The sequence below is a fragment of the Peromyscus maniculatus genome, chromosome 1 (assembly GCF_049852395.1).
Source record: "Peromyscus maniculatus bairdii isolate BWxNUB_F1_BW_parent chromosome 1, HU_Pman_BW_mat_3.1, whole genome shotgun sequence".
Lineage (NCBI taxonomy): Eukaryota > Metazoa > Chordata > Mammalia > Rodentia > Cricetidae > Peromyscus > Peromyscus maniculatus.
In genome coordinates this window covers 162755450-162782734 of record NC_134852.1, presented here as the reverse complement: position 1 = coordinate 162782734, position 27285 = coordinate 162755450, and the positions used below count along the sequence as shown (strand labels likewise).

Genomic DNA, 27285 nt, shown 5'->3' with positions numbered 1-27285 from the left:
TCTTCTGTATACATAATAAATAAATAAATCTTAAAAATAAATAAAATAAAAAATAAAATAAAATGCAGATCTAAAAAAAAAAAAAACAAAAAAAACCAGGCAAGGGGCTATATTCGTAGCTCAGTGATAGGGGCTTGTTTAGCATAAGCAAGTCATGAGATAGATTCCCAGTGCCAAATATACCCTTAAAAAAAAAAAAAAAGAGCCAGGCAAGTGAGCAAAGACACAGGGCTCAGCCCTGCTTCCAGTAAATATATGACCCAGTCTATCTCCAGGGCTCACACCAAGAAGGCAATAATGTGGCCTTATGGTATTGAAGGCCATCTCTCTGGACCATGTAACAGAAAGAACAGTCAACAATGCCCAAGGTGGGACAATACCCAAATCCTCACCCTTCGACCCAGCGGAAGGCTGCCTGATCTCTGATTTCACTGTCTGAGTACCCTGAGGAAAACACCCTAAAAGAAAAGCATGGCAATAAAAACCAGTAATTGAACACCAGCTACGAGCACCAGAAACTGGCCCACGGTCCCACTTACTCCTCTTGATAACCCTGTGAGGACTATCATCCCAACCCTATACATGAAGAACTAAAGCCCAGACATACTAAGTATCTAGCACCAGGACCCGGCAAGTCCACAGGAGCTTCAAACCCTTTTTCCTTATCCATAGGTTATAAGATCAAGACAAAAAAAAATGTAAGGCCCTTATTGAGAGTCAAGTATTATAACTTGACATTTATTACTATCATAGGATTTATAGAGAGAGACAGAGACAGAGAGAGAATGCTATATGATGTGTATGTCCGGGCATCCATAGAAGTCAGAAAGCCAGGAAAAGGGTGTTGGGTTCTCTGGAGTTAAGAGTTACAGTCAGTTGTGGACCCACCAACTTGGGTGCTAGAAACAAAATTCAGGTCCTATGCAAGAGCAGCAAGCATTCTTAACCACAGAGCCATCTCTCCAGTCCCTATCACAGGATTTTTATCCTAACCACTAACAAAACTTAAAGCTAGCTAGGCAAGGTGGCAGCTGTGCCACTAGCCACTTGAGAGGCTGAATGAGGAGGACCATTTGAGTACAGGAGTTCAACGCTAGCCTGAGCAACATAGTGAGGACAAGCTCCCCCAACAAACAAACAAAACCCTGAAGCTCATGGTCCCCAGACCTGCCCGGGCCTCTCAGTGGCCTTGCTGCTGGTCTCTCACTAGCAATCTCTGAGAAAGGGATAAGGGCTAAGGAACAAACAAGCTTCGTGACTGAGCTACTGGGTCCAGGGATTTGTTCCCCAGCCTCAGAGCTGCTTCCTTGATTCATGCAAGAGCAAAAGAGGTTTGTATTATCAAGTGTCTGCCTAGCACAACCTCCACTCTTCCCGTGAAATGCTCCAGACATCTGACAATATTGATTTCTGCAGTTTACTGATTTTTTTTACAAAAGATAAAAGGAGACAATGGTCCCCCTAGCCATTGTCCACTCTCACCCCTTGAGAATGTGTTCTAAAAAATGTTTTTTCTTTACACTGTTTACTTCATCCCTTGAAGGTGCCCCTGCTTTACCTTGTAATAAACTCCACATATCTTCTATACGGAAAGTTAAAACTGGGAATAACAGAAAAACAGAGGTAGAAAGCAGAAGAACCAGAAGTTCTAGGTCATCTTCAGCTACATATATATAGTTGAGGCTAGTCTAGGCTATATAAGAACCTAGCTCCAAAAAAACAAAAAACAAACAAACAAGGCAGGGGTGGGCATAAGAAGAGAAGGCTCAGTAGTTAAGAGTGGATATAGGTTTTGTAGAGCACCAGAGTTGAGTTCCCAGCATCCACAGCTCCAAGGGACCAAACACCTACTTCTAGACTCCCCAGGCACCTACACACATGTGACATTCACACACACACACACACACACACACACACACACACACACACACACACACACCAAAATATTTGAGGAGAAAAAGAAAAAGAGAAAGCAAAAAAAATTTAAAAAGGGACTGCATCCCTTGACAAGTTCTGGATTACCACTTTGTAGCAGACTTAGAACAGATGATTGAGACAGTTTTGTGACAGAAGGCAGGAAAGTTATATTGCTGTCTACAGTTGACAAGTAAGCCCTCTCTTTCCTAAAATAGCAACAGCAAGGGAAAGAACACATGTAAATGCTGAGACTAAGAGCATTTGTACTAAGAGAGAAGTTTGGACTAAGATTTCAAGACATGCTCACCACAGCTGAGTCTCCCGCCCTCACTCTGCCAAGCCCCATCCTCAGGAGGCAGCCAGCAAACTCTTTAGGCTTTAGAGGGCTTATAAAGTCTCTGCCACAATTATGTCATTGTGTAACACCAGAGCAGCCAAGAAGAGTATCCTCACAAATGAACATGACTGTGCCTCATTAACACTTTATAGATACTGATGTCTAAGTTTCAGACGATTTTCACATTTCACAGAATACAGTCCCCCACCCCCAATAGTTTAGATGTGGAAAAGCCACTCGGGGTTATCTGTGGGCCTATCCTGGTTTAAGAAGTGTACCTAATCTCCATCTCTATGTAATGTTTTCCTCAAGTATCTGGCTAAAGGATTTTCATAGGCTGAGCTAAACCGGAATCAGTCCCAGGGGTAAGAAAGGAATCTTCCACTCAGCCCTTCCTCTCAGGAAAAGGCTGTACTCCTAATACAGTTATTTTCAGACCAAGGGGCAGAGTTTGCTGCTCTCTCCTCAAAGGCAGAGGAACATTAAGAATCCTGGAAACTAGATTTAAAGTTCAAATCCTATTAACCCATATCTTACAATTCAAAAGCACTGCGAAGTTGGGATCCAAAGGACAGAGATTTGGTCAAGGCAAGAGGTAAGCCTGATACAGGCATCCAGGTCCTGTCCTCAGTTCCCAGAACTCATTTCCAAAGGCAGCTCCTCCAAATTGCAGGACTCGAGAGTGAGCGACCTATAATATTCAACTCAGGAGTGTGAATAAAGTCCACTTTAGCACAAGTGCTCACGGGCTGCTCCTTCGTCCTTCGGACAGTCAGATCTATTAAGACATAAGGAGTATGACGCTGACCCCTATGGTCAGCTTGGTCCTAGCAAGTTTTAGATAAGATGCCTTCTTCCTGAAAAGCGTCGAAGCCTCTCCCAACACCACCTGCAGTACGGAAGGGGAACGGAAAAGTGTCCAATTCTTAAAAGGAAAAGCAGGCTGAATGCCGGGTTATGACAGCGCGAAGCAGGGAAGCAGCGGAACCACCACTAGAACCCATGTCCGGGCTCTCCCGGCCCGGGCTCTTCCTCACCCCTAACTACACAGTGCGAGAACTCGGAGCCAGGTCTCTGCGACCCGCGGTGGCTGCCCAGCGCGGGAGCTGCCACTCCCCAGGCTCCTTCCTCCAGGACGTGGAAACACTCACTTTCCGTCCAGCCTGCAGTCCGCGGGATTCGCTACAGAGGGCGCTGCCTGAGCTTTTATAGGCTCGGGCATGTCTGATGGTTCGCTAGGGCGTCTGGGAAATGAAGTTTGCGGGCTAAGGGGCGCGTTTCCAGGGCCGTTTCTGGCCGGAGTCCTAGGAGCACTGGGTCCTGTTTGCCTTGTCTCTAACCCCACCCCCATCCTGAGGAAGGAGAAATGCTGGGCTTCACACCCTCTCGCCTGGGGCCCACCCCCAGCGAGGTGGGATGGGAGGAACCGGCCGAGGGCAGGCCCAGGAGCGCGAAGGCCCAAACATGACGGTCAATTAGCCATCTACTTCCGGAATTTAAAGCCGGCTTCCGGAAGCAGAGACCCAGTCCCCATGACAACCGACGTTGGTTCTTTGAGGTGAGTGTAGAAGATGAGCCGAGAGTGGCCGGGAGTCAGGATTTTTTTGTTGCTATTGCTGTGAGCTTTTGGCCGAGGCATCACGGTCTGCAGGAGGATTGGGAAGGGTAAGGAAAACCGCGTTAAACTGGAGGGTGAGGGTGATCGTGCGCGTAGCCAGAGCGAGGGGTGTTTCTATCTAAGGGATGCTCACAGTGACCCTCCATGGAGCCTCGCGAAATGGTGCGTTTGGCCCTCCTACTCATTTGCGATCTGGAGAAAATGACTTGAACTCTAATCGTGTGCCCCTGCCTATAGCCAGGGGACAATTCTTTCCTACCATGCAGATTGTTGTGAGGATTAAAGAAAATTCTCTTGGTCAACAAGATTATCCTGGCGCAGGTACCTAGGAGAGAGATTATAAGTGTGAAAACTCAAGCCCAGAGAAGCTACATTCATATATCCAATAATATGGAGCTTCTCCACCGCGGGAGGTGGACAGGGCCTGGACCCCCTCCGAACCTCTGCAAAACGGGGGTTATATACACTAAAATGCCTGCTTTTCAGGTCCAGGGATTAAGTAAGGTTATAAATATGCTCCCTTACACATGCTTCTGTTTGTGTCATAACCTTAATAAGCTCTTCTAGGAAAGCACTGTGTCCTCTCAGCTTTCTCTCTGACACTGCCCATTGCTATGAGACCGTATCCTCCACCTACTTAGATATTGCTCTTATCAGTTATGAAATAGGCTGGCCGTCCATCAGAATGTACGGCTGTGCCTCCATCAGAATACCACGTTGGTCAAATTAGTTTACCTTGCCTGGCCTCAGTTTTCTCATCTATGAATTGGGGAAAATAAAAGTATCTTCTACCTTATGTGGTTATTGTAAGATTTAAATAATAGTTGTGATGGGAACAGTCCTTAGAGTACTGCATATAAGGATTTATTACTACTGTGACTACTGCGTGACCAGGCTGCCACTTCTCTGTAGTTCCCCTAAATATTATTGGTTAGACTTGTGCCTTTGTTAGGAATGGTGGTGCACTCCTGTAAAACAAGCACCCAGGAAGCTGAGGCAGGAGGATCAAGAACAAGACCAGCTGGGTCTACATGGCAAGATCTGGTTAAAAGGAAGGGAGGAAGAAAGAAAGAAAGGAAAGAGAAAAGAGCTATGCGTTTAAAAGGATCCAGGCATGGAGAAAAGTCTGATGTTATTAGTCTCTAGAAAGAATGACAAGTTGAGGTGCAGTGGGGCAGAGTCGGGATGGGCTTGGTTTGGTTTTGTCTTGTTTTGTTTGGAGAAGAGGCTTGGCTCTCCTAACCCAGGCTGGCCTCAAACTCTCAATCCTCCTGTTTCTGGCTCCTGAATATTGTGATTACATGTGTGTGCCACCATACCTGGCTTTAGTTGGGTTTTTGTCTTCTTGGTGTTTTGCATACTGACACTCACTAAATGTTGATTGCTAGGCTTCTAATATTGCCTTCCTTGTCCTTCCTTCCTTCCTTTCTTGATTCTTTCCCCCTACAAACAGGTCCTTGCTTTAGAGCCTGGGAAACAGCTCTGATTTGGAAAAACTAGGCATCTCCCCCCAAGTACCCGGCAGAGAACCAGAACTGTGGAATGTGCACCCGGGAGTTCCAAAAGGCAGAGAGAAGATGCTCCAAACCAGCAACTACAGCCTGGTGCTCTCCCTGCAGTTCCTGCTGCTGTCCTATGACCTGTTTGTTAACTCCTTCTCAGAGCTACTCCGAATGGCTCCTGTCATCCAGCTGGTGCTCTTCATGTGAGTATAGGGGACAGGCCTGAAACACTGAATCCAAACAGTTTGAAGGCTCTTGATAGTCACAGTTGAGCAGTTTTAAAGTCATTAGTGTGTTTAGAAGTCTGTGCTGTCTGGGGATTTGGGGTGACTATATTACAGAGAAAAGCAGATCTCATGGTGTCCCTTAGACCTTAGGGCTATCTCTTAAGTCCTCACATAACCCCCCTTGGCTCTACTTTGTTTTATGTGTCTACAGCATCCAGGATATTGCAATCCTCTTCAACATCATCATAATTTTCCTCATGTTCTTCAACACCTTCGTCTTCCAGGCTGGCCTGGTCAACCTCCTATTCCATAAGTTCAAAGGGACCATCATTCTGACTGCTGTGTACCTCGCTCTCAGCATCTCCCTTCATGTCTGGGTCATGGTAAGAATTAAAGCTCTGAATTCTCTAATTCATATTTAATCTTTAAAAATTATATATAGTTATTTTGTCATTTTCATGTATAGGTGGATAGAGGTGTAGGTGCCAAAGAATAACTTGTGGGAGTCGGTTCTCTTCTATCATGTAGGTTCTAGGGATTGAACTGAGGTCATCGGGCCTGGTAGCAAATGCCCACAACTACTGAGCTATCACTGGCCCTTTCACATCTTTAAAGAGCTAGAAAGAGCTGGGCATGGTGGCTAAAACATGTAATTCTAGTAGTACCCAGCAGGCCAAGGCAGGAGGATTACTACAAATTCAAGGCCATCCTGAGCTGCACAGTTAAGTTCTAGGCCAGCCTAGGCTATAGTGTAAAACTCTGTCTCAAGAAGGGGAAAAAAAGCAAAATGTGGTAGTGGATACCTGTAGTCTTAGTTCTCTGAAGGCTGTGGCAAGTTCAGCTGGGCGACATGTAAGTTCAGAAGCGAGCTTTGCTCAGCCACTCCTCCACACAGAACCTTGAGGCCGAAATGAGCACACGATGGGCTGGAGAGACGGCTCGGCGGTTATGAGTATTGGCTGCTCTTGCAGAGTGCTACAAGCTGTAACAAATATATGAAGTAGGATTTCAGCTGATTATGACAAGGTGATACCTGGAAGAAGGAAGCCAAGGGCCTTCTAGGGGTCAAGCTAAGGCTCAAGGAGTCTTGGTGATGTTGGCTTTTGATTAATAGCTGTTTCCTACTATGAATTTCTCATGTGCTATTGTAGCTTTTCCATCATCTATTGGGCACTATTTCCCCTCTACTAAAGGAATATTTAGATAATTTTCTGTGCAGTAACGCAGCCAGGATCCCTAATTTTAGGCCTTTCTGTCATTATCATAATTAGCAGCATCCGGCTAGTACCATCCCTGGATGGACAAAAGTATCTTATCGGAGATACCTCTACACTTTCTAAGAACAGACTTAAGCATCCAGACTGTCTGTTTCAGAAGGCCTGGCAGATGTGCTAATTAAGCTTAACTTTCTCCCTTACTAAATTCTTACCTCTAGTTTTAGATCTACCTTTAACAATTAACTCAGAACTAAAGTGTTCCAACTTACAGGTACATCTAGCTATTACAGAAGTTGCCTAGTCAAGTTGCCTAGCGACCGAGCACACTTGCCAGAAATGGCGAGAGCAGAGATAGCTTGGAGAGATAAGGGTCAAAAGGATAAAAGGGCAGTTTTATTTTCAGAGAGGAACTAGATGGAGAAGAGAAAAGAGAATGGAAGAACTAGATGGGTAAGAACTGGAGAGGAACGAACTGAGTGGGGAAGAACTAGATTGAAGGGCTAAAAGAGAGGACTAGAGGAACGAGATGGAAGATGAGGAAGAAACAGATGGGGAAGAACAAGATGAGGAAGAGCCAGATGAGAGAGAAGGAGACGGGAGAGGAGCTGATAGGGGAAAGAACTAGATAGATGAGAACCTATAAGAGACAGAACTAGATGAAGGGATTAAGATAGAACTTAGAGGGGACAGTAGATAAATGTAGAGAGAAGTCAGGTAAGAAAGGAGCTAAGCATGACAGCAGAATAGGCGCTGTGTAGAGAGAGAACGGACTCAGAAGAATAAAGTGTATGGACTAAAGAGTATCGTGTATGTAGATTCATTTCATATTGTCAAAGATTAAATTATCAGCTGGTTGGAGATTCTTCCCGGACACTGGGAGAGGGCTATCCAGGGGCAGGATCCCCATAGTCTTTGTTAGCAGAGGATCTAGATTTGGTTCCTAGCACCTATATCAGATGGCTCACAACCCCTTGTAACCCCAATTCTAAGGGATCCAACTCTCTGGCCTCCGACTGGCAAATACATGGTACACATATACACACATAGCGCTCACACATACACATAAATAAAAGTAAATAAATTTCCAGACATGGGTGGTACATGCTTTTAATCCCAGTAATTGGGAGGCAGAGGCAGGCAGATCTCTGTAAGCTAGAGGCCAGCCTAGTCTACAAAGATAGTTTCAGGCCAGCCAGAACTACATAGTATTATACCTTGTGTCAAAAATAAATAAATAAATCTCCCTTTTAAAAAAAAGTATATGAGAAACATGAGATACACAAAGAGATGGAATAATTAGGGATGCAGAAGTCAGAAGCCATGAAAATCAGATCTGATCTGGAGTCTGTGTGAGATAGATGCATTCAAACTGTTGATCTGATTAAATCCTACACATACAAAAGGCTTGATTTTTAAAAAAAAAAAAGGGGGGGGGACTAGAGAGGTGATGCAGAGGTTAAGAGCATTGGCTGTTTTTCCAGAGGTCCTGAGTTCAATTCCCAGCAACCACATGGTGGCTCACAACCATCTATAATGGGATATGATGCCCTCTTCTGATGTACAGGCATATATGCAGGCAGAACACTGTATACATAAATACATAAATCTTTAAAAAACAACAACAACAACAACAACAAAAGCCAAACACAAAACACCAGAAAGAAAATGGTAAGGGCTAGGGAATATAGCTCAGTGGCAGGGCATTTACCTGGAAGGCTCAGTGCTCTGGGTTTGTGTGGGAGACCAGACCCCATACTTATTTACCCCAGGAACTCTTGAGGATTGAGGGATAAGAGACTTAGTTAGAAATAGAGAGAAAACACAGGATAGACTCGAGTGGGCCTGGATCCTTATCCACAGGCCCAGAACTTTATTCCAAAGGTCTATTTATAACAATGCCAAGGGGTGGAGCAAAAGACCTCCCCCTTGCTAGTTACGGTCACCTGGTACCCAAGCCTGTGGTTCAATCAACCTCTTATGCAGTCCTGCTGGGTACGGCCACTAGGAAACCTAGTGGGCTCCAACAGGTTTGGTCAAACCTGTCCTGCCAAAAGAAAATCCAACTAGAAGTCCCTGTCCTCTAGAAACTCTGGTAGAAGGTGGGCAAATGAAGGTGTCCTGGACTGGATTATAGCATGTGACAGCTCATAAGGCACTTTGGCCCAGCTTTCTGTCTTCAAGAATCCAGGGACTTTTCTATCTGTAGCAGTCAATTTACCTTTGTCCCAGATAGGACTACCACGGTTAAAACAGGAAGTCGAGTCTGTTTTGTCATCCACTGTGTGGGTAGGTGGGTGTTGATGGGGGTATTAGGTGTCCTATGGTTAGTATTACCAGCATTGGGTATTTCTGAGAAACAGCCAGCCAAGAGTATTGCTTTCCTTTATGCCCAATGCCAAGTCCCCACCTTTACACTGGAAACTCAGTCCCCAAGATGCTTCGCTTAGTTTTCCTGTAGGTTCCAGATCAGATCTAGTTCTCATGGTTTCAGATTGCTTCTGTAAGAATATAATTTGAGCTGGACAGTGGTGGCTCACGCCTTTAATTCTAGCCCTTGGGAGGCAGAGGCAGGTGAATCTCTGTGAGTTTGAGGCCAGCCTGATCTACAAAGTGAGTTCCAGGACAGGCTCCAAAAGCTACACAGAGAAACCCTGTCTCAAAAAACAAAAACAAACAAACAAACAAACAAAAAAAAAAAACAAAAGAATATAATTTGAAAGTTTATGTCAGTACGTGTGTGTGTGTGTGTGTGTGTGTGTGTGTGTGTGTGTGTGTGTGTAGGCAGAGTTTTTCATCTGACTACAATCAACTGTTTCGCCAGCTGCTTCCCAAATAACCATTCAGAGGCTTATTGTTTATTTTAAATGCTCAGCCAATGGCTCAGGCTTATTACTAACTAGCTCTTACAACTTAAATGAACCCATTTCTATTAATTTCTGTGTTACCCCGAGGTTCGTGGCCTTTACCTCTCCTGCATGCCCTGCTTCCTTTCCATCTAGCTGGCGACTCCTCTGACTCCACCCTCCTTTTTCCCAGCATTCTCTCTGTCTGGAAAATCTTGCCTACCTGTCAGCCAATCAGCTTTTTATTAATAATGGGAGCAACACATTTTCACAATATACAAAAGGATTATTCCAGAGCATGTGTGTGTGCCTGGGTGTGTACAGGTGCTCCAGAAGGAGGTGTTTGATCTGTAGCTGGAGTTACAGACAGTTGTGAGACACCCAGTGTGGGTGCTAGGAACTGAACTCTGGTCCTCTAAAAGAGCAGCAAATGCTCTTAACCATTGAGCTACCTCTCCAGCCCCTCTCTCCTTCCATTTTTGCATTTACATGGGTTCTGGGGAGGTCTTGCAGGCCCTTATTATTCAGATTTCTTCTGTTTTTACAAATTCTTCTGTCCTTTTGAATAGCTCATGTATCTTTTATATGCCTATTTGATGAAACTTATTAAAATCTCTGACTCTGAGTTAGGGGTGTGGCCCTGGGGGCAGAGCTCTTACCCAGAATTTGGGAGACCCTGGCCTTGGTTCTCAGTACTACAAACAAAACAAAGCAGAACCGTGGTCTCCAGTCACTTTTTTGCTTCTCATTGGACCCACTGTATGGGTGCCCCAGGGCTACCTCAGAGAAGAAGCAGGGCTCACAGGAAAGCAGCAGAACAGTGTGCAAGGGTCAAGGGGCTTCCTCTGTCAGAGCCTGTGCTCCACTTCCTGCAGCCCTGGATTCAGGCTGCTGATGTGATTAAGCCCTGTGTGCACCAAAGTTGTGACCTGCTGAGCCTGAGCCTGAGGGCTGGACAGTGAGCAGTGACATTCCTGAGATCACTTCTCCTTGACAAAGGCAATAGAGTGTAAGGGGATTAATACTCCAATGTTCAAGCTTAGAGGAGATCCCTTTGAAGCAAAAAATAAAAAGGGGCAGGGGGCAGCTGAGAGCTGGTGAGATGGCTAAACAGGTAAAGGAACTGGCTGCCAAGCTTGACAGCCTGAGTTTGATCCCTGGGACCTACGTGGTGGAAGGAGAGAACTGACTTCTATATGCTGTCCTCTGTGCATGCACACTTTGTCACACTGGCACACACATACACACATACAATTTTCGTTAATTAAAACAAAATTTGAGACAGGGTCTCACTACTATATAGAGAAAATTAATGAGGAATTCTATGTAGTTTATCTGATAGTCAAAAGAGGTTTATTTTGGGTAAACTTATAGCAAGCAAAGGGGTCAGTTACAGGATCCAGTTACAGGAGAGGTGAGGCGCAGTCCAACGTGCTTCTCTGGAGAACTCTGACTTGGTCTGCAGTCCAGCATCCAGGATCACAAAGTAGCCAAGAGAAAGCGAGCACGTACACATCTCTGGTCTTAAGGGGTGCCTGTCTTGGCCATACCCTGAGCAGGAGCAGGTACCTAGCAGTTACCTGCGACAACTACCCCTACACTACTATAATCCTGGTTGGCCTGGAACTCACTATGTAGGCCAGGCTAGCCTCAGACTTACAGAAACTGCCTGCCTCTGCCTCCTAAGTGCTGGGATTAAAAGATACCACTGTGCCCAGCTAAAAATTCTATCTATCTATCTATCTATCTATCTATCTATCTATCTATCTATCTATCTATCTATCTAATGTGTATGAATGCATGATGTGCATGCTTAGTGTCCACAAAGACCAGAAGAGAGCATTGGATCCCCTGGAACTAGAGTTATAGGAGGTTGTGAGCCATCATATAGGTGCTAGGAACTGAACCTAGGTCTGTGCTCTTCTTAACCACTTAACTATCTTTCCAGCCCCATGAGAAATTTTTTAAGAAGGAGTTTGAGGCTCCCTTGAGAAATATACTTTGAGTTTATGAAAAGGAAGTGGGGTTAGCATGACTTTTAACCAAGCGGCTTTGCTGCAGCTGAGCGAGTTGGAGATGTAATAGCCTCACATTGTCTTGAACCTTTCCCTCTCTACTGTCTCCTTTAGAACTTGCGATGGAAAAACTCCAGCAGCTTCATTTGGACGGATGGACTTCAAACACTGTTTGTGTTCCAGAGACTAGGTGAGGACTGGAGCGGCTTCAGGTGCACTCACGTCCTGCTGTGTCTCTGGCCGCACAGCCTTGATCCTGGCTTCCCAGCTCCATCGGGATGGCCTGGGATGGTTGGGACAGCCACACACGAAGGAAAGAGGAAGGGCTGCCCTCTGCTCTTTCTGGGAGACAGCGAGAAGCCCTGGGGCAGTGCCGGGGCTGGCTGGGCTTGGGATTCCCTGAAGGGGACCCTGAGGACCACCCTGAGGCTCTTCTCTGCTCTTGTCCTCAGCGGCGGTCTTCTACTGCTACTTCTACAAGCGGACAGCTGTGAGACTGGGCGACCCCCGCTTTTACCGGGACTCGCTGTGGCTGCGGAAGGAGTTCATGCAGGTCCGAAGGTGACCACTTCATGTCCCGTCGATGAATGCCTTTCCTTCTGGTAGAAGCCACCTGGGCTGCTCTCCAGGGAAGGACAGCCCTTGGCACCAGGAAACATGGACTTACCTAGGACATGTTCCGGCCAGCTGTGCTCAGCCTTCAAGAGCAAAGACTCTCCAGGTGTGGTTGGAAACTGAGGCAGGAGAACTGTTATGAGTTTGAGGCCACCCTGGGCCTGTAGAGAGAGAACCTTTCTCAAAAAAGAAGGAAGACTTTCCCCATTCCAAATTAAAGTGTTTTCCCCAGACTGTAGAACAAAGTGCAGTCTTGCCTCCTACGTCAGTCCATCCACTTCCTTCTCTTCCTGCTCTGGACCACTCGCTTTCCCTTTCCCTTCTTCCTTCCTGAAGATTCTGCAGCCCTGGAGCTCCCACTCTTTGAAGCTTATGGTTCAGCCTTTTAGGTAGCCCACCTCCTGCTCTCCTGATACCATACCTGAGTGGCTGAAGGTTATAGACAATGATGGGCATGTCCTGACTGACCACACCTTAGTCATTTAGATTTTATATCTAAAGTACTTTTTTACAGTTCTAAAAGGAAATAAATTGAATTTTTTTTCCATAAATGGTGAAGTCTGTCTCTCTGTCTTGGTGTCTTCATGAAGAGGTGTATACCAAGTGAGAGAGAGCCCCAGCATCTCTCTGACTGTGGGGTAGACTGGGCTGTAAGCTAGGTACAGATGCACACTGGGCTGCAACATGAAGACTGCATCAAACAAGAGTTCTGGAAGGTGTGAGCTCATGCTTGCCCCCGACCCTGGAGTTCCAGATTTCTGTGCTTCCTTCAGATTCTATGTTTACTAGAAGCTAAAATTGTCCTCAGGAGAGAAAAATAATGTTCTAGAAAGTTTTAGAATTTTCATGCTACTTTCTTTCCTTTTTTTTTTTTTTTTTTTTTTTTTTTTTTTTTTTGTAGGGAGGTTTTGAGACAGGAGGTTTCTCTGTGTGGCGTTGGCTATCCTGGCACTAGCTCTATAGACCAGGCTGGCCTCAAACTCACAAAGATCTGCCTGCCTCTGCCTCTGCCTCCCAAGTGCTGGGTTTAAAGGCGTGCGCCACCACTGCCTGGCTGTATGCTGCTTTCTGTTGCTAGAGTAACATGTAACCAACCATCCTCAAACTCAGTAGCATACATCCTTGTGCAGTTGGGGGGCACCTGGTGGGTTCAGCTGATCTGGGCTGGTCAGGGTGATTGCAGCTGGGACTGCTCAAGTCTGTTTGTGGTCAGCCATGATAATCTTGGACCTTTAACTTGGCTAACCTATGATGACCTCAGGAGGAATAACAGTCTACTGGGCTGTGGGTCATCTTATGACTCATCCATCAGCAGACTACCCTGGTTCTGTGGACATGATGGTGGCCTAGGAGCAAGAGAGAACATGTCCCATTGCATTCACAGGTCAGGCCTTTGTTTCAATTCCCATTGGTAAAAGCAAGTCATGTGGCCTAAAACAAGGTCAAAGTAGGAAGCAGCACAAAGTTTGAAGGCGGAAGGTTTGGAAAGGCCTGGGAGTGTGGCTCAGTGCTAGAGCATGAACATAGCATGTGCAAGGCCCTGGGTTTGATCCTCAGTACCCAAAGGGAGCATGAATACAGGAAAGGACAAAGAAGAAACTGTTAACCACTCAGAATACGCCTCATAGCTGTGAGGAACATACAGAAGGTTGAAGCACAAGGGCTAACACATTGGAAAGGCCAGGGAGCAAATACTGATGCTGAGGACCACTGGACTGTAGCAAATACTGATGCTGAGGACCACTGGACTGTAGCAAATACTGATGCTGAGGACCACTGGACTGTAGCAAATACTGATGCTGAGGACCACTGAACTGCAGTAAATACTGATGCTGAGGACCACTGAACTGCAGTAAATACTGATGCTAAGGACCACTGGACTGTGACACTGGAACAGGAAAGAAGCCACAGATGCTACAGTACCTGAATAAAAAGAGCTGTGTTCTAGAAAACCGAGTGTGTACACTGAACTTTCAGGTTTTTTATTATTTGCAGATGTCACAAAATACTCTTCTTGATTTTTTTTTTCATATAAAAATTTTACCAAAATTTTGAGGGTAGAAGCCTGGGCCCTAGCAGCTCTGATAAGCAATCTAGGCTCAGCCATCCATCCTCAGTACACCAATTTAGAAGATAAGTAATAGTGAAAAGCAAAGATGAGATTATTGAATGTAGTCACATTGAAAGAGGACAAATAAAGGGGGTTTAGTAACCCCCAAAGTCCATCTTCAGCATATTGGACATGGCCACTTGTGGTGGTGCATACCGGCAGGATTTGCTGAAGCAAGCAGAGGCAGGAGGATCATGAGTCCTAGGCCATCCTGGGCTACACATAAGCTGGGCAGTGGTAGCACAAGCCTTTAATTCTAGCAGTTGGGAGGGAGAGGCAGGCAGAGCTCTGAGTTCGAGGCAAGCCTGGTCTACAAATCAAGTTCCAGGACTGTTACATAGAGAAACCTTGTCTTGAACAACAACAACAACAAAAAAAAAAAAAAAAAAAAAAAAAGAAGAAGAAAAGGATATTGGACATGGCATTTAAGTTTAAATAGAAATGAATGGCAAGATGGCTCAGCAGTAAGAGGACATGCTGTTTTTCCAGAGGACCTAAATTCTGTTCCCCACTCACAACTGCATGTTATCCTAGCTCCAGAGGGACCCAGCACTTCTGGCCTCCGAAGGCACATCCACACACCCACACACATAATTAAATATTTTTTAAGTTTAAATAGAGAGCCAGAAGTGTATATAAGAGAGTAGTCCTGGTCAAGGTGTGTCCTGCCCGTCAATGACCCATCCTTGTCTTGCTCTAGTTGTCCTGCCAGGAAGGGAGTCTGGCAAGTAGGCCGAGCTGTGTGAAGTCTCTTCCTGGGAGGCAAATGCCTCCTCTGTGTGGCTCCAGGCTTCAGCCCTTCCCTTCCCTCTGCACGAGATTTCTGGGGGAAGTTTGATTCTTTGGGTTCCATTGTTTGAATGGTCTGAAAGCACAAATGCCTCTAAAATTACTCTCCTGAGCACACCTCTAATCCCAGCACTCGGGAGGCAGAGGCAGGCAGATCTCTGAGTTTGAGGCCAGCCTGGTCTGCAGAGCTAGTTCCTTGACAGCCAGGGCAACTCAGAGAAACCCTGTCTCAAAAAACAAAAACAAAACAAAAATTTCCTCTCCTCTGAGATGGTTACAAAAATGTCAAAAGTCACTTAAAAAATGCCCAAACTTTCCTTAAGAACTAAACAAAAATAGGCTGGATTTGGTGTAAGGCCAAAGTTTGTTAACTTCTGTTTTAGGTTTGAGACTAGCTTGGGCATCAGGCAATCTTCCTCCCCCCACAAAAAAAAAAAAAGGGCCTTGGAAGGTGGTTCAGTGGGTAAAGTGCTTGCTATACAAGTCTGGGGACCTGAGTTAAATCCCTGGAATCCACATAAAAAGCCAGGTAAGGGCATTGGAGAGATGGCTCAGCAGTTAGAGCACTTGGTGCTCTTGCAGAGGAACAGGTTCAATTCTCAACACCCACATGGTGGCTCACAACCAGTGTCTGTCTCTCAAGTTCCAGGGGATCCAGTGCCTTCTTCCAGCCTTCACAGACACCACACACTCAAGTGGTGCACAGACATATGTTCACCAAAACACCCGTATACATAAAAATACAATTTTTAATTTTTAATTAAAAATAATTAGTTATTTCACTTTATTTTGCCTGTATGTGCACCATGTGCATGCTTGTTGCTCACAGAAACCAGGAGAGGGTGTCAGATTCCCTGGAACTGGAGTGACAGACAGTTGTAAACTACCATGTGTATGCAGGGAATCTAACCTGGGTCCTCTGGAAAAACAGCCATCTAGCCAAATGAGTTCTATAATTCCAGAACCAGTATGGGGGATGGGAAGCAGAGACAGGAGAGTCACACTGCAGCTTTTATCAAAAGTTCAATGGCAGAAGTAACAGGAGATCCTGCCTTCAGAACAATGTGGAGATCTGGCTAAGTGCTTAAGAACAAATACTCAGGGCTGGGCGGTGGTGATTCATGCGTTTAATCCCAGCACTCAGGAGGCAGAGGCAGGCGGATCTCTGAGTTCAAGGCCAGCCTGGTCTACAGAGCTAGTTCCAGGACAGCTAGGGCTGTTACACAGAGAAACACTGTCTCAAAAAACCAACCAAAAAGAAAAGAAAAGTACTCTTCCAGAGGACTGGGGCATGGTTCCTGGCACCCACATCAGGGGGCTCACACATCTGTCTGTACTCCAGCTCCAGGGAGAGCTCTCTGGCCTCCACAGGCACATAGCACATAAATTCACACAGGCACACACGTTAAAAAAAGGTCAGAAGGAGAGAACTGATCCCCAAAAGCTGTCCTGTGACCTTCACATAAGCACCGAGGCAGAGGCACACTTTCCCCACCCCTTTTCACACACTCACACAAAATAAACAAAATCTAATAGATAAATAGGCAGAATGTGCAGACAAATGCCAGAAATAAAAATGAAATTGCCATAACAATAAACCCTATCTAACTACTTGGAGCCTGATCCGGGTCTTGTAATGCCTTCACAGAAACATCTAGAGCTTAACACCCAGTGACCCATGGCCTTACCCTAAAAGTCCAGTCTCAAGAAAGATAACCTGATGTAAAACTTACCACTCACAAGATGGTGAGATGTCTACTTAGCTCTGTAGACACGAACCACACACAAATGGCACAAGAGATAAAGCCAAGCAGCTCCCTTAACTGTATAAAAGAACCACCACTCTTGCACCTCCAGTAGGGAAGTCTGAGAACTCACCCACATCTCTCCCTCTTTAATCTTCCCATGTCAGATGAGCATGATGGTGCACACTTGTGCACCAGGGGTTGGGAAAGACTGAGACAGGAGGATTACTGTGAGTTCAAGGCCAGCACAGTCTACATAGTGACTTTCAGGCCACACTGAATGATGTAGTAAGACTCAATAGGGTCCCGGTCTGGTAAATATTGGTTCTCAGCCTGACACAGAGCATTCAGATACAGTGTGTAAGGTGATGGCCTTGAATCATCCAATTGGACCAAATGATCTTTAATGCTAACAAAGCTACTACCAGCTGCATTCATCATACCTCTGTGTGAGGGAAAGAAAGAGATGAGATGAGCAAATAGCCTGGTTTTGAATCTTTTCATAAAGTTTGTAGCTCTCCTGGCAGGAGAGGAGATGCTCTAAAGAGAGACAGTTCCTTCCCATGGGCCATTGAAACAATGGATCCTGAAGAATTAAAATGTCCTCAGGAATCTCATGCAGAGGGAAGAGAAGGACTGAATCAAGAGAAGGCACTTGCCTTCCGGGAAGAGATTTCAGCAGTTTTGACAACTTGTCAAACAACCTTGAAAGACAGACTGGAACAGAGAGAATGACGGACCAGACCACACTTTGACCAGGACTGGCTAGGCATACTTCTTGCCCTCTGTTTAAACTAAAACCTCAACTCAGCCTTGGGTGTCACTGGACCCCGTTATTATTGCTCTTCTCAGTGTGGGTCACATTAAATATTGTGGAGGCCTGAGTAAGAATGACCCCCATAGGCTCATATGCATGCTTAGGGAGTGGCATTATTTGAAAGGACTAGAAGGTGGGTGTGTCCTTTTGGGGTAGGTGTGGCCTTGCTGGAAGAAGTGTGTCACTGGGGGTGGGCTTTGAGGTTTCAGAGGCCCAAGCCAGGCCCTCTTTTCTCCTGCTGCCTGTGGATCCAGATGTAGAACTCTCAGCTACCTCTCCAGCATCATGTCGGCCTGTGTGCCGCCATGCTCCCTGCCATGACAATGGACTAAACCTCTGAAACTGTGAGTAAGCTCCTGTAAGAGAGTATAAAATACTTTCTTTTATGAGAGTTGTCTTGTTCATAGTTCTCTTCACAGCAATAGAACATTGACTAAGACAAATATATCTCTGCTTTTTGTTATTATTGGTTTCTTTTGTTGTTGTTTTTGAGAATTTATTTTATGTATATGAGTGTTTTGCCTGCACATATGTCTGAGCACCATGTGTGTGCAATGTTCACAGAAGCCAGAAGAGAGTATCAGAGCCACTGGAAATGAAGTTATGGACCGTTGTGAACCACCGTGTAGGTGCTGAAAATTGAACCAGATCCTCTGGAGGAGCAGTCAGAGCTCTTAACTACTGAGCCATCCCTTCAGCCCCATTACTGGTTTCTTTATTTTGCATATTGGGAACAGGACACACAGCCTACTTTGTTGGGACTACCAGAGCCCAGGCTTTAACTCTCAATGGCTCTGGTAACAAGCTTTTACAGAAATGTTATAATCTCTTTGCTCATCACAGTCTCTTATTGATAGATAGTTTTCTTTGTCCTGAAATGAATCAGCTCCCTTGTTTCCTGTTGTCTTTACAGCAAGTGAGTACAACTAATTACCTGCTTCTCACGATGTTTAAAAACCTGATGGCCCCGTGACTCTGCTGTGTGCTAGTGTGTACATCTGCTTCCATGGTGGTAAGATGGGAAATGGTGACTGACAGAGGGAGAAAGGTCTGGTTCCATAGAGACAGGCTCTGAGGCAGGGTCTTTATCTACACTGTTCACTAGTTGAGGACTCAGCTCTATGTCTCAGGAGATTGGGGAGTATAGAAGAGTTATTAATACCATGGGCAGACGGACAGATGGCAGCACAGAGAAGGCTCTGAGGAGCACTCAGGCCCATGTGACAGAGTGGGATTCCCTTCGTACAGATTTCAGAGGAAGGAGCAGTTTATGACACAGAGTTGGTGAGTAGTCCACTCCACAGCACAGGCCTGCAGCCAGACTGTCCCCGATTCCCCAGCATGGGTCGGGTGGGGAAGGAATGTGTGACCTTCCCTCGAGAATGTGGGAGCAGTAGAGAGGAGAAGCACATCAGTTAAAGTCATCACAATGATGACTCCAAGCCTGGCAGCCTGAGCCTCCAGACTTCCTTGGGAAAGTCAGATTGAATTATAACACCTGCTCTTCTCCCAGAATCCGGGCACCTGGGGCATCTGTTAAACAGTTTCAGCTTCAGTTTCCTTCAGAGCATCTGTGAGAAAGAGGCTGTTGCAGTGGGCATGGCCTGACTAGCCCCTAGCCTAAAACATATTTAGGTATTCACACAATACAGCATTCAAGCTATAAAAACATTTAACCCAGTGGCACACATCTGTAATCCCAGCCACTTGGAAGGCAGAGGCAGTCTAGTCAGTATAGCAAGACCCTGTCTCAATAAATACATGCATGCATGAATACATACATATTTTAAAGGTTGAAAAATACAGCTCAGTGGTAAAATGTGACTAATGTGTGAGACACTGGATTCCATCCTGAGCCCTGCAAAATGCATAAAAAGGAATATGCCACAATCTCCATTACTATCCCCAAGCTGCTTGAGTTTCTTGTTCCTGACCTCCTTGACAATCTGTATCTCTTTATGTAACCCCTTCTCCTTTTGTTAAAGATAGATTTTTATGTGTTGCACAGACTGGCCTGGAACTCAAGATCTCCCTGCCTCAGCCTCCTGAATGTTGTGATGTTGTGGAATAATCTTTTTGTACACTATAAAGATGCCAAAGCGTCTTCTGGTTTGGTTTAATAAGAACTGAATGGCCAATAGCTGGGCAGGAAGAGGTTAGGCAGGACTTCTGGGCAGAGAGAGAGGAAGAGGAGATTAATCTAGGCACAGGAGATACGCCAGAGGACAAGGAGGGGAAACGTGAGGTGCAAGATGGAACAGAGGTAAAAAGCCAGGAGGCAAATGTCGATTAAATGTTTAATTTAAGTTATAAGAGCTAGTGGGACAAGCCTAGCTATAGGCTGGGCTTTCATAATAAATAATAAGTCTCTGTGTCATTATTTGGGAACTGGCAATACAGAAAAAGCCTGCTACACATGGCACCGAATTAGAGCCATGAATATCCATATAAGGCCTGAGAAAGCTTAAAAAAAGAAAAAAAAAAGTTCAGAACACAGAGTCAAACACAGCTTCAAACACAACCACAGTCTCTTGGGTAGGCTCAGTGGCATACAGAGATGTGGCTACTGACCCCTGCCTGCAGGCTGGAGCCCACTGCCAGCATCATGTCTTAAGCTGAGCCATGTAGCGGCTGACACAGCAGTTTAAGATTTGTCTCATGTGGTTAAAGAATGCTGCAGGTGCTCAGTAAAGACAGATCCACACAGAAACAACTCTAAGTAAGTTACAGTGTGTCTAAAAACTGTGTGTAGTCTTAAAAAAAGGAAAGAAAATGGGTATAGACCATCATTAAAAATAAAGGGGCTGGAGAGATGGCCTAGTGGTTAAGAGCACTGATTGTTCTTCCAGAGGACCCAGGTTCAGTTCCCAGTACCCACATGGCAGCTCGTGACTGTTTGTAACTCCGGTTCCAGGGAACCAACACATTTACACAGGCAAAACACCAATGCACAATAAAATAAGTAAATAAATAAAAAGATCAATTTAAATAAATAAATAAATAAATAAATAAATAAATAAATAAATAAATAAATACTGCTCACAACCATCTATAATAGGATTTGATGCCCTCTTCTGGCATGCAGGTATATATGAAGAGCACTCATATATAAAATATAAATACTTAAAATTTTAAAGAAGGATAGGAAAACAAAAAATAAATAGTTTATAAATAATAAGATAAAGTCTTTAAAGAGAGAATAAATAATATAAAAGGGATAAGCCACATAAAGATGGAGAATACACAGAGAGTCTGGATCCTATATGGTGTCTTGTTGACTTAAATTTTGTGATTGCTGATGAGTGAATGACAACTGCTGAGAGACATGGAATTGTAAGAGGAACTGCTGAATTAAACTAGCCTAGATACTTTAAGAATGCCTTAGCTTTAAAATGGAATTCAAAAATGTATTGTGTTGGGGAAACGTTATGTTTTTGTTTCCACAGAAAACAAGACTGTGGATTCATCCAAGGTTAAAGAGAATCATATTTCAGGGGAGAACCCTGAAAATCTTGACTACAGATATAAAGAAATACACCTAGAAAACCTGCAAGACAGAGCAAGGGGACCAGACACCAATGAATGAAAATGGGTAGCCCAGGTGATCCAGCCTCTCAGAGTGCCTCTGTTGCAGTTTCCTCAGAGTTCTGCATCCAGAACAGCTTCAAGGCTGCTGGCTAAGATGGTCCAGACTCACAGACTATTCTAGCCAGGACTGCAGAGAAGCCTTGCACTTTCCCCTTGCACAGAGACTGGACAATAAATGTTATACCTAGCTTTCCCAGGACTTGACCATTATCCCAATTTTCTCAGAATCCTCTAAAGATGTCCTCATCCCCAGTCTAGAAAACACAATGCCAACATTCCCAAGAGGTGAGTGGGTGGTTTTTGGTCATTCAGTGGGTTATGGAGGTTTGTCATCATTTAGGGGGGTTAGTTATAAGTTTTTATTGGTAATGGTCAGGGGGAAAAAAACTAAACAAAGGAGATTAGATTCAGGGATCTCTTTCTGAAGAGGAAAAGGGGGGATAGAGTAAAGAAATGATGGGATAAGAGGGTGGATTGTTGAGTCTACTTTCAAACAACCGCCAGTCTCAAATATTTTACATTGGTATGGATTTTTGTAAATTGAATCAAATTTAAGATTATTTTGTTACACTGTATATATGTTCCTACTCTTGTTTAAGGTATTGTATCTGTGTAGCTCATTTAAGAAGTCCTGCCTAGCTATTGGTGATTCTGCTCTTTATTAAAAAATGTAATGCAGGACTTCTGAGCAGAGAGAGAGGAAGAGGAGATGAATCTAGGCGTGGGAGATACACCAGACAACAAGGAAGGGAAACATGAGGTGCAAGATGGAACAAAGGCAAAAAGCCATGAGGCAAAACATAGATTAATATAAATGGTTTGATTTGACTTATAAGAGCTAGTGGGACAAGCCTAAGCTATAGGCTGAGCTTTCATAATTAATCTCTCGTGTCATTATTTGGGAGCTGGTGGTACAGAAAAAGCCTGCTACATTGTGATGACAGGCATGTGCCACCATACTGTAGGCTTTATTTATAGCCTTCTAATAGACAAGATAATAATGATCAGAAAATTTTTTTCTTTTATGTACACATTTGTCTGTGTGAGGGTGTCGGATTACCTGGCACTGGAGTTATAGACAGTTGCGAGCTGCCAAGTGGGTGCTGGGAATTGAACCCAGGTCCTCTGGAAGAGCAGCCAGTGCTCTTAATCGTTGAGTCATCTCTCCAGCTTGGATCAGAAACATTTTACAAGGAAAAAATTGCTATAAAGCTACCCCAGTCATTTATTTCAAATCCTTGACACTATGCATATTTTATAGGTACTTTTGATGTGGGAGGTCTATAAAATATATTTGGTCTCTGCCCTTATTTCCTGATACTTAATTCCTGAAACCCTTAAAATATCCAAAGTGGTGTCATTTTGGATGTTATGAGCTGAAGATGTCTGAGGCCCCTGGACTGCTTCACTTGGTGGGACTGGCTGCTTGGGGAAATCCTGTGATTACAGGATTGGAGCTATCAGCCCCACCCAGACCTCCAGGGAGGAAGGAGTGCTGAAGACTAAGCCAGTCCCTAACCACCAATAATTATTCAGCCATGCACATGTGGAGGAACCACCTCAGAAGCCCTAAAGGACAGTTTAGAGTGACTGAATGGAAAACACATCCAGGTACTATGAGGGCAGTGCCCCCACCTGGAGAGAGAGTGGACGAGCCTCACTCCAGTCCTTACCTTCTGAGTTGTGTTGTGTTTTGTTGTGTTTTGTGAAAAGGTCTCTGTAGGCCAAGCTAGCTTGGAACTCACTGTGCAGCTCAGGCTGGCTTCCTGCTCATGGTGATTTCCCAGCCTTGGCTTCCTGAGTCCTGGGCTCTTGTCTGTGAGTCAACACACCCAGCTTCTGAGTTGTGCCCTTTATACTAAACATATGGAGTCAGCTATTTGCCTGACTTCTATTAAGTATTTCTGAAGGAATTGCAACATCAGTAGGGCCTGGGGCATAGCTCTGTAGCACAGCATGTGACTCACATGCAAAAGGGTCCTGTGTTCAATCCCCAGTGCTGGGGTGCAGGATGTCACCAAAGACAAAGACAGCAGCAACAACAAAAAGGTTACATCAACTCTCCAAGCCAGTACCTGCTAGACAACTCAGAAAGATAAGATGACAAGCTCCGGGACAGATAAGAGCTAAGTGGAGCCATGGAGCCTTTAAGTAACAAGCAACCAGGCCAGCAAGATGGCTCACCAGGCAAAGGTGCCTGCACCCAAACCTGAGGCCCCGAGTTAGAACAGATCTCCAGGACCTACCTTGTAGAAGGAGAGACCTAACTCCCACAACTGTCCTCCCCTCCTTCACCCCATTACTCTCCCCCATTAAATAAATAAATAGATTAAATAGATAGATAAATAAATAAGAAAATAAATAAATAAGAAAAAACAAACAAACAAACAAATAAATAAAGGTTTAATGCTTTTAAGAAACAGGCTGCCGGGCGGTGGTGGCACACACCTTTAATTCCACCACTCAGGAGGCAGAGACAGGTGGATCTCTGTGAGTTTGAGGCTAGCCTGGTCTACAGAACAAGTTCCAGGACAGTCAGGGCAGTTACACAGAGAAACCTTATCTCAAAACAAAACCACCACAACAAAAGAAAAAAAGAAAGAAAGAAAGAAAGAAAGAAAAGAAACAAGCTGTTACTGTAGTCCAACAAGAGACTACAGCATCCCAGTCTGGGGGTGTACTGGAGGACAGTGCCTGTCTAACATCCACAAAGCCCCTTGTTTGACCCCCAGCCCTGCATAAATTGGGTACAGTGGTACAGTGGGCTCCTGTCTGTAATCCGGGCACTCTGGAGGTGTAAACAGAAGGACCAGAAGGTTCAAGGCCATCCTCCGCTATACAGTTGGAAGCCAGCCTGGAATATAAGATTCCTTTTCTCAAAAAAAAAAAAAAAAATGTTTATCTAGTCCTACTTTTAGTAGAATGGAGTTGCTTCTAGCTGGCTAGGATACTCCAGCCAAGAACTAGAAAAACTAGATAAAAGACACAAATATCACTTTCTCAACAGTCTCAGAGAGAGATGGCAGGAGCTCAGTGGTGCAGTGTCTCAGCCAGGACAAGCCCTGGATTCCATCAGAGCACCCACCCCTTAACACACACACACACACACACACACACACACACACACACACACACACACAAACACAAACACACACACACACACACACCCTGGAAGGAGATAAGGTAGTCCAAACAGACACTTGTGCCCTTTCCTTTGGTTATCAGACTATTAAAACAATAGGCCCCAAAATATTAAATTTTCCTAGGAATCCTATGCTGGGGGGGGCAGTCTGTAGTCCTGGCACCAGACAGAAAAAAAATGCCTCCCCCTAAAAAGATTTTGCACACTTCACTTTGTAGGACAGACTGGATCAGAAGCAATGGTGATTCAGTGGTGGGCAGGACCATATCTTGATAAGGACTGCTTAGTCATACACACTCTTGTCCTCTCTTTAAACCTAAACTTCATGTAGGACCTAGAAGATGGCCTTTTGGCAGGGGAATCACTAGACCTGTTTATTTGCTCCTTTTGTCTATATAGCCACATTGAATGAATTTCCTTTGTCTTTTTTTCATTATTAACTGTCTCTTTTATTGGTGTATTGAGGATGGACGCCCCACTGCAGCTTGTTGGGATTGCCAGAGCCCAGACTGTGACCCTAACAACTACAGTAACATACACATATAGACTGTGTGTATGCGTGTTCCCAACCACTGCTGACGTCGGATGGGATGGAACAGAACCTACTACCGCAGAGTAGGGCTAATCACAGAAAAGTAAGCCAACAATTGCAGAACCTTTTTCCTGGCGCTTGTTTGCTGTTATGAGTTTGAGCAAGAGGCTAGGAATCCAAGAATGCACCTGGTCACCAAACAAGCCAGTTGAACTGAGTGGCCTCAGAACACGGAGGGACAAAGGGACAGAACTGGGGACCCGAGGAGCCCTGAAACATAACAAATAAGTTATGAGATATTTCTAAATTCTAAGACTAGAGTGAGACCAGAGGCAAAGGGGAGGGGGCCTCAAACTCTGAAAAGCAGAGCAAGGGTTTAGGTTGATGGTGCTGATAATTAGATTCCAACACCCATCAGGTGGAGGGCGAAGGATCAGGTCTCCTTACTGGGAACGAGAGGAAACATGGAGTGAGGCATGTCAAGACTGCAGTGGTGGGCTAGGGAATAACTCAGTGGCAGAGTGCTTGCCAAGCACAAGCATGCATGAGGCCCTTGGTTCAATCTTCAGAACCATAGTTTCGGAGATGATCTTGCAGTGTAGCTTCCATCCTGGTTGGGTTAAGATGACTAGTTCTCATCTTGTCTAGTAGAGGAAGGAGCAGGAGTGGAAACCATCTGGAGACACTAAGTTTGTATACATCTGGAGACACTAAGTTTGTATACATCTGGAGACACTAAGTTTGTATACATCTAATACAATTTGGAAGACTGGGGAGATGGCTCAGAATCCCTTTGGCAGATGTGAACCAGCTTCACAAGTTCCCGAGAAAAGCTGGTTTTTATCTAAGCACCAGAAATCTTCCTATAATCCAGTTTGAGCTTATTTCTGGATATTTGGGCAGCCTGAGAGCTAATGGTGGCCTTTAATCCAAGTACTTGAGAGGCAGAGCCAGGCAGATCTCTGTGAGTTCAAGACCAACCTGGTCTACATAGTGAGTTCCAGGCAGCCAGGGCTACAAAGTAAGACCCTGTCTTAAAAACCAAAGCAAAGCGAACAAACAGAAAAAAATAGGGACGAGGGTATGGAGATCTGAGCAGAGGTGTAGCTCTGAACCAGAGCTGGCATGTGCAAAGCCCTGGGTTCTACCCCCAGCACCGTAAAATGAAAGAAATGGAAAAGTAGGAGACCTAAGTATGATTTATGCTGTTACCCAAACAAGCTAATTATTTGGTAAAAGAAACATCACTTTTGGGAGAGAAATAACAGAAGCCATAGGACTTAGAATCTAGCACTTAAAACTGCTGCCATGTAGGCTGATTCAGTTCAGATACTGGAATTAAGGAAGACGGTAAAGCTTTGGTGAAAGCATGTTCTCAGTGGAGAAAAAGACAGGCAACCTCTACAGAGAACAGTGAACGATTCTTGAAATCCTGGAATAAAAGTTATAATGGCTGAAAAATTATATTTCTTTTTCTCTTAGGACACAGGGTCTTAGTGCCCTACGATGGCCCCAGGATGACACTGAGCTTCTTCTGATCCTCTTGCTTCACCTCCCAAGTGCTGGGATTATAGATGTTGGACAACACATCTGCTTTTATGTGGTGTTGGGAACTGAACTAGTGGCTTCCTGCATGGTAGGCCAGCATGCTACCACTGAGCTACATTTACTTACCTTTTTTTTTCCCCACCTTTCCCCCCCCCCCCACTTCAAGACAGGGTTTCTTTGTGTAACAGCTCTGGCTGTCCTGGAACTCACTTTGTAGACCAGGCTGGCCTAGAACTCAGAGACCTGCCTGCCTCTGTCTCCCAAGTGCTGGAATTAAAGGCATGTACCACCGCCACCTGGCTACTTTTTTTTTAAAGATAGGATATCTCTATGTAGCTCTGGCTGTCCTGGAACTCCATATGTAGACCAGGCTGGCCTTGAACTCACAGAGATCTCTGCCTTCATTTACTTTTTTTTAACACTCTTCTTTGCAATATCTCTCAGAAAAGGCAGCATGTTCATTTACATCTTTTCTGTCTCCCTTTCTCTCTCTGTCTTCTGGGGCTTTCACAATCATATTTTATTTTCTATTATTTTGAGACAAAGTCTCAGGTAGTGCAGTTCAGGCTCAAACTCACTATGTTGGTGAGGATGACCTTGAACTCTTTAAAAAAATAGATTTATGTGTATGAGTGTTTTGCCTGCAAGTATGAATGTGCATTATATTTGTGCCTGGTCCCAAAGGAGATCAGAAGAGAGCATTAGATCCCCTGGGGCTGGAAT

General features: G+C 44.8%; 2 protein-coding genes across 9 annotated transcripts in view; one reads left to right on the top strand and one right to left on the bottom strand.

The window, feature by feature from the left end:
* The window catches only part of Cyb561a3 (cytochrome b561 family member A3), a 50050-nt gene that overhangs the window by 8329 nt on the left and 14436 nt on the right, over positions 1-27285 (bottom strand). The window contains exons 3-4 of one of the 7 annotated variants that reach the window (XM_076559750.1): positions 6405-6583; positions 2792-3032 (exon numbers count right to left, since the gene is read on the bottom strand). Coding sequence is in view for 1 of the 7 variants with exons in the window: in XM_076559718.1 (XP_076415833.1) it covers positions 2225-2263 (39 nt within the window). In the remaining 6 variants the exon portion in view is untranslated. Of the gene's footprint in view, positions 1-108; positions 3749-6404; positions 6584-27285 lie in introns of those variants that run through there. The other 6 variants (XM_042260847.2, XM_015987336.3, XM_076559745.1 and 3 more) reach the window with 6 other exon arrangements.
* Tmem138 (transmembrane protein 138) lies at positions 3677-12842 on the top strand. Of its 2 annotated transcripts, none has more exons than XM_006993847.4 (5): positions 3677-3812; positions 5326-5577; positions 5813-5984; positions 11791-11866; positions 12129-12842. In XM_006993847.4, the coding sequence occupies exons 2-5, from the start codon at positions 5450-5452 to the stop codon at positions 12239-12241; spliced, it is 489 nt and encodes a 162-aa protein (XP_006993909.1). In that variant the 5' UTR covers positions 3677-3812; positions 5326-5449; the 3' UTR covers positions 12242-12842. The 2 variants fall into 2 exon arrangements, with proteins under 2 accessions (XP_006993909.1, XP_015842823.1); XM_015987337.3 differs by having other exon boundaries at positions 3788-3919.

Bases quoted from the DNA above. Each gene is read 5' to 3' on its own strand.
- Tmem138 (XM_006993847.4), top strand. From the start codon at position 5,450: ATGCTCCAAACCAGCAACTACAGCCTGGTGCTCTCCCTGCAGTTCCTG. The intron at 5,578-5,812 runs GTGAGTATAGGG...ATGTGTCTACAG, and splicing joins ATCCAGCTGGTGCTCTTCAT to CATCCAGGATATTGCAATCC. The intron at 11,867-12,128 runs GTGAGGACTGGA...TCTTGTCCTCAG, and splicing joins GTTTGTGTTCCAGAGACTAG to CGGCGGTCTTCTACTGCTAC.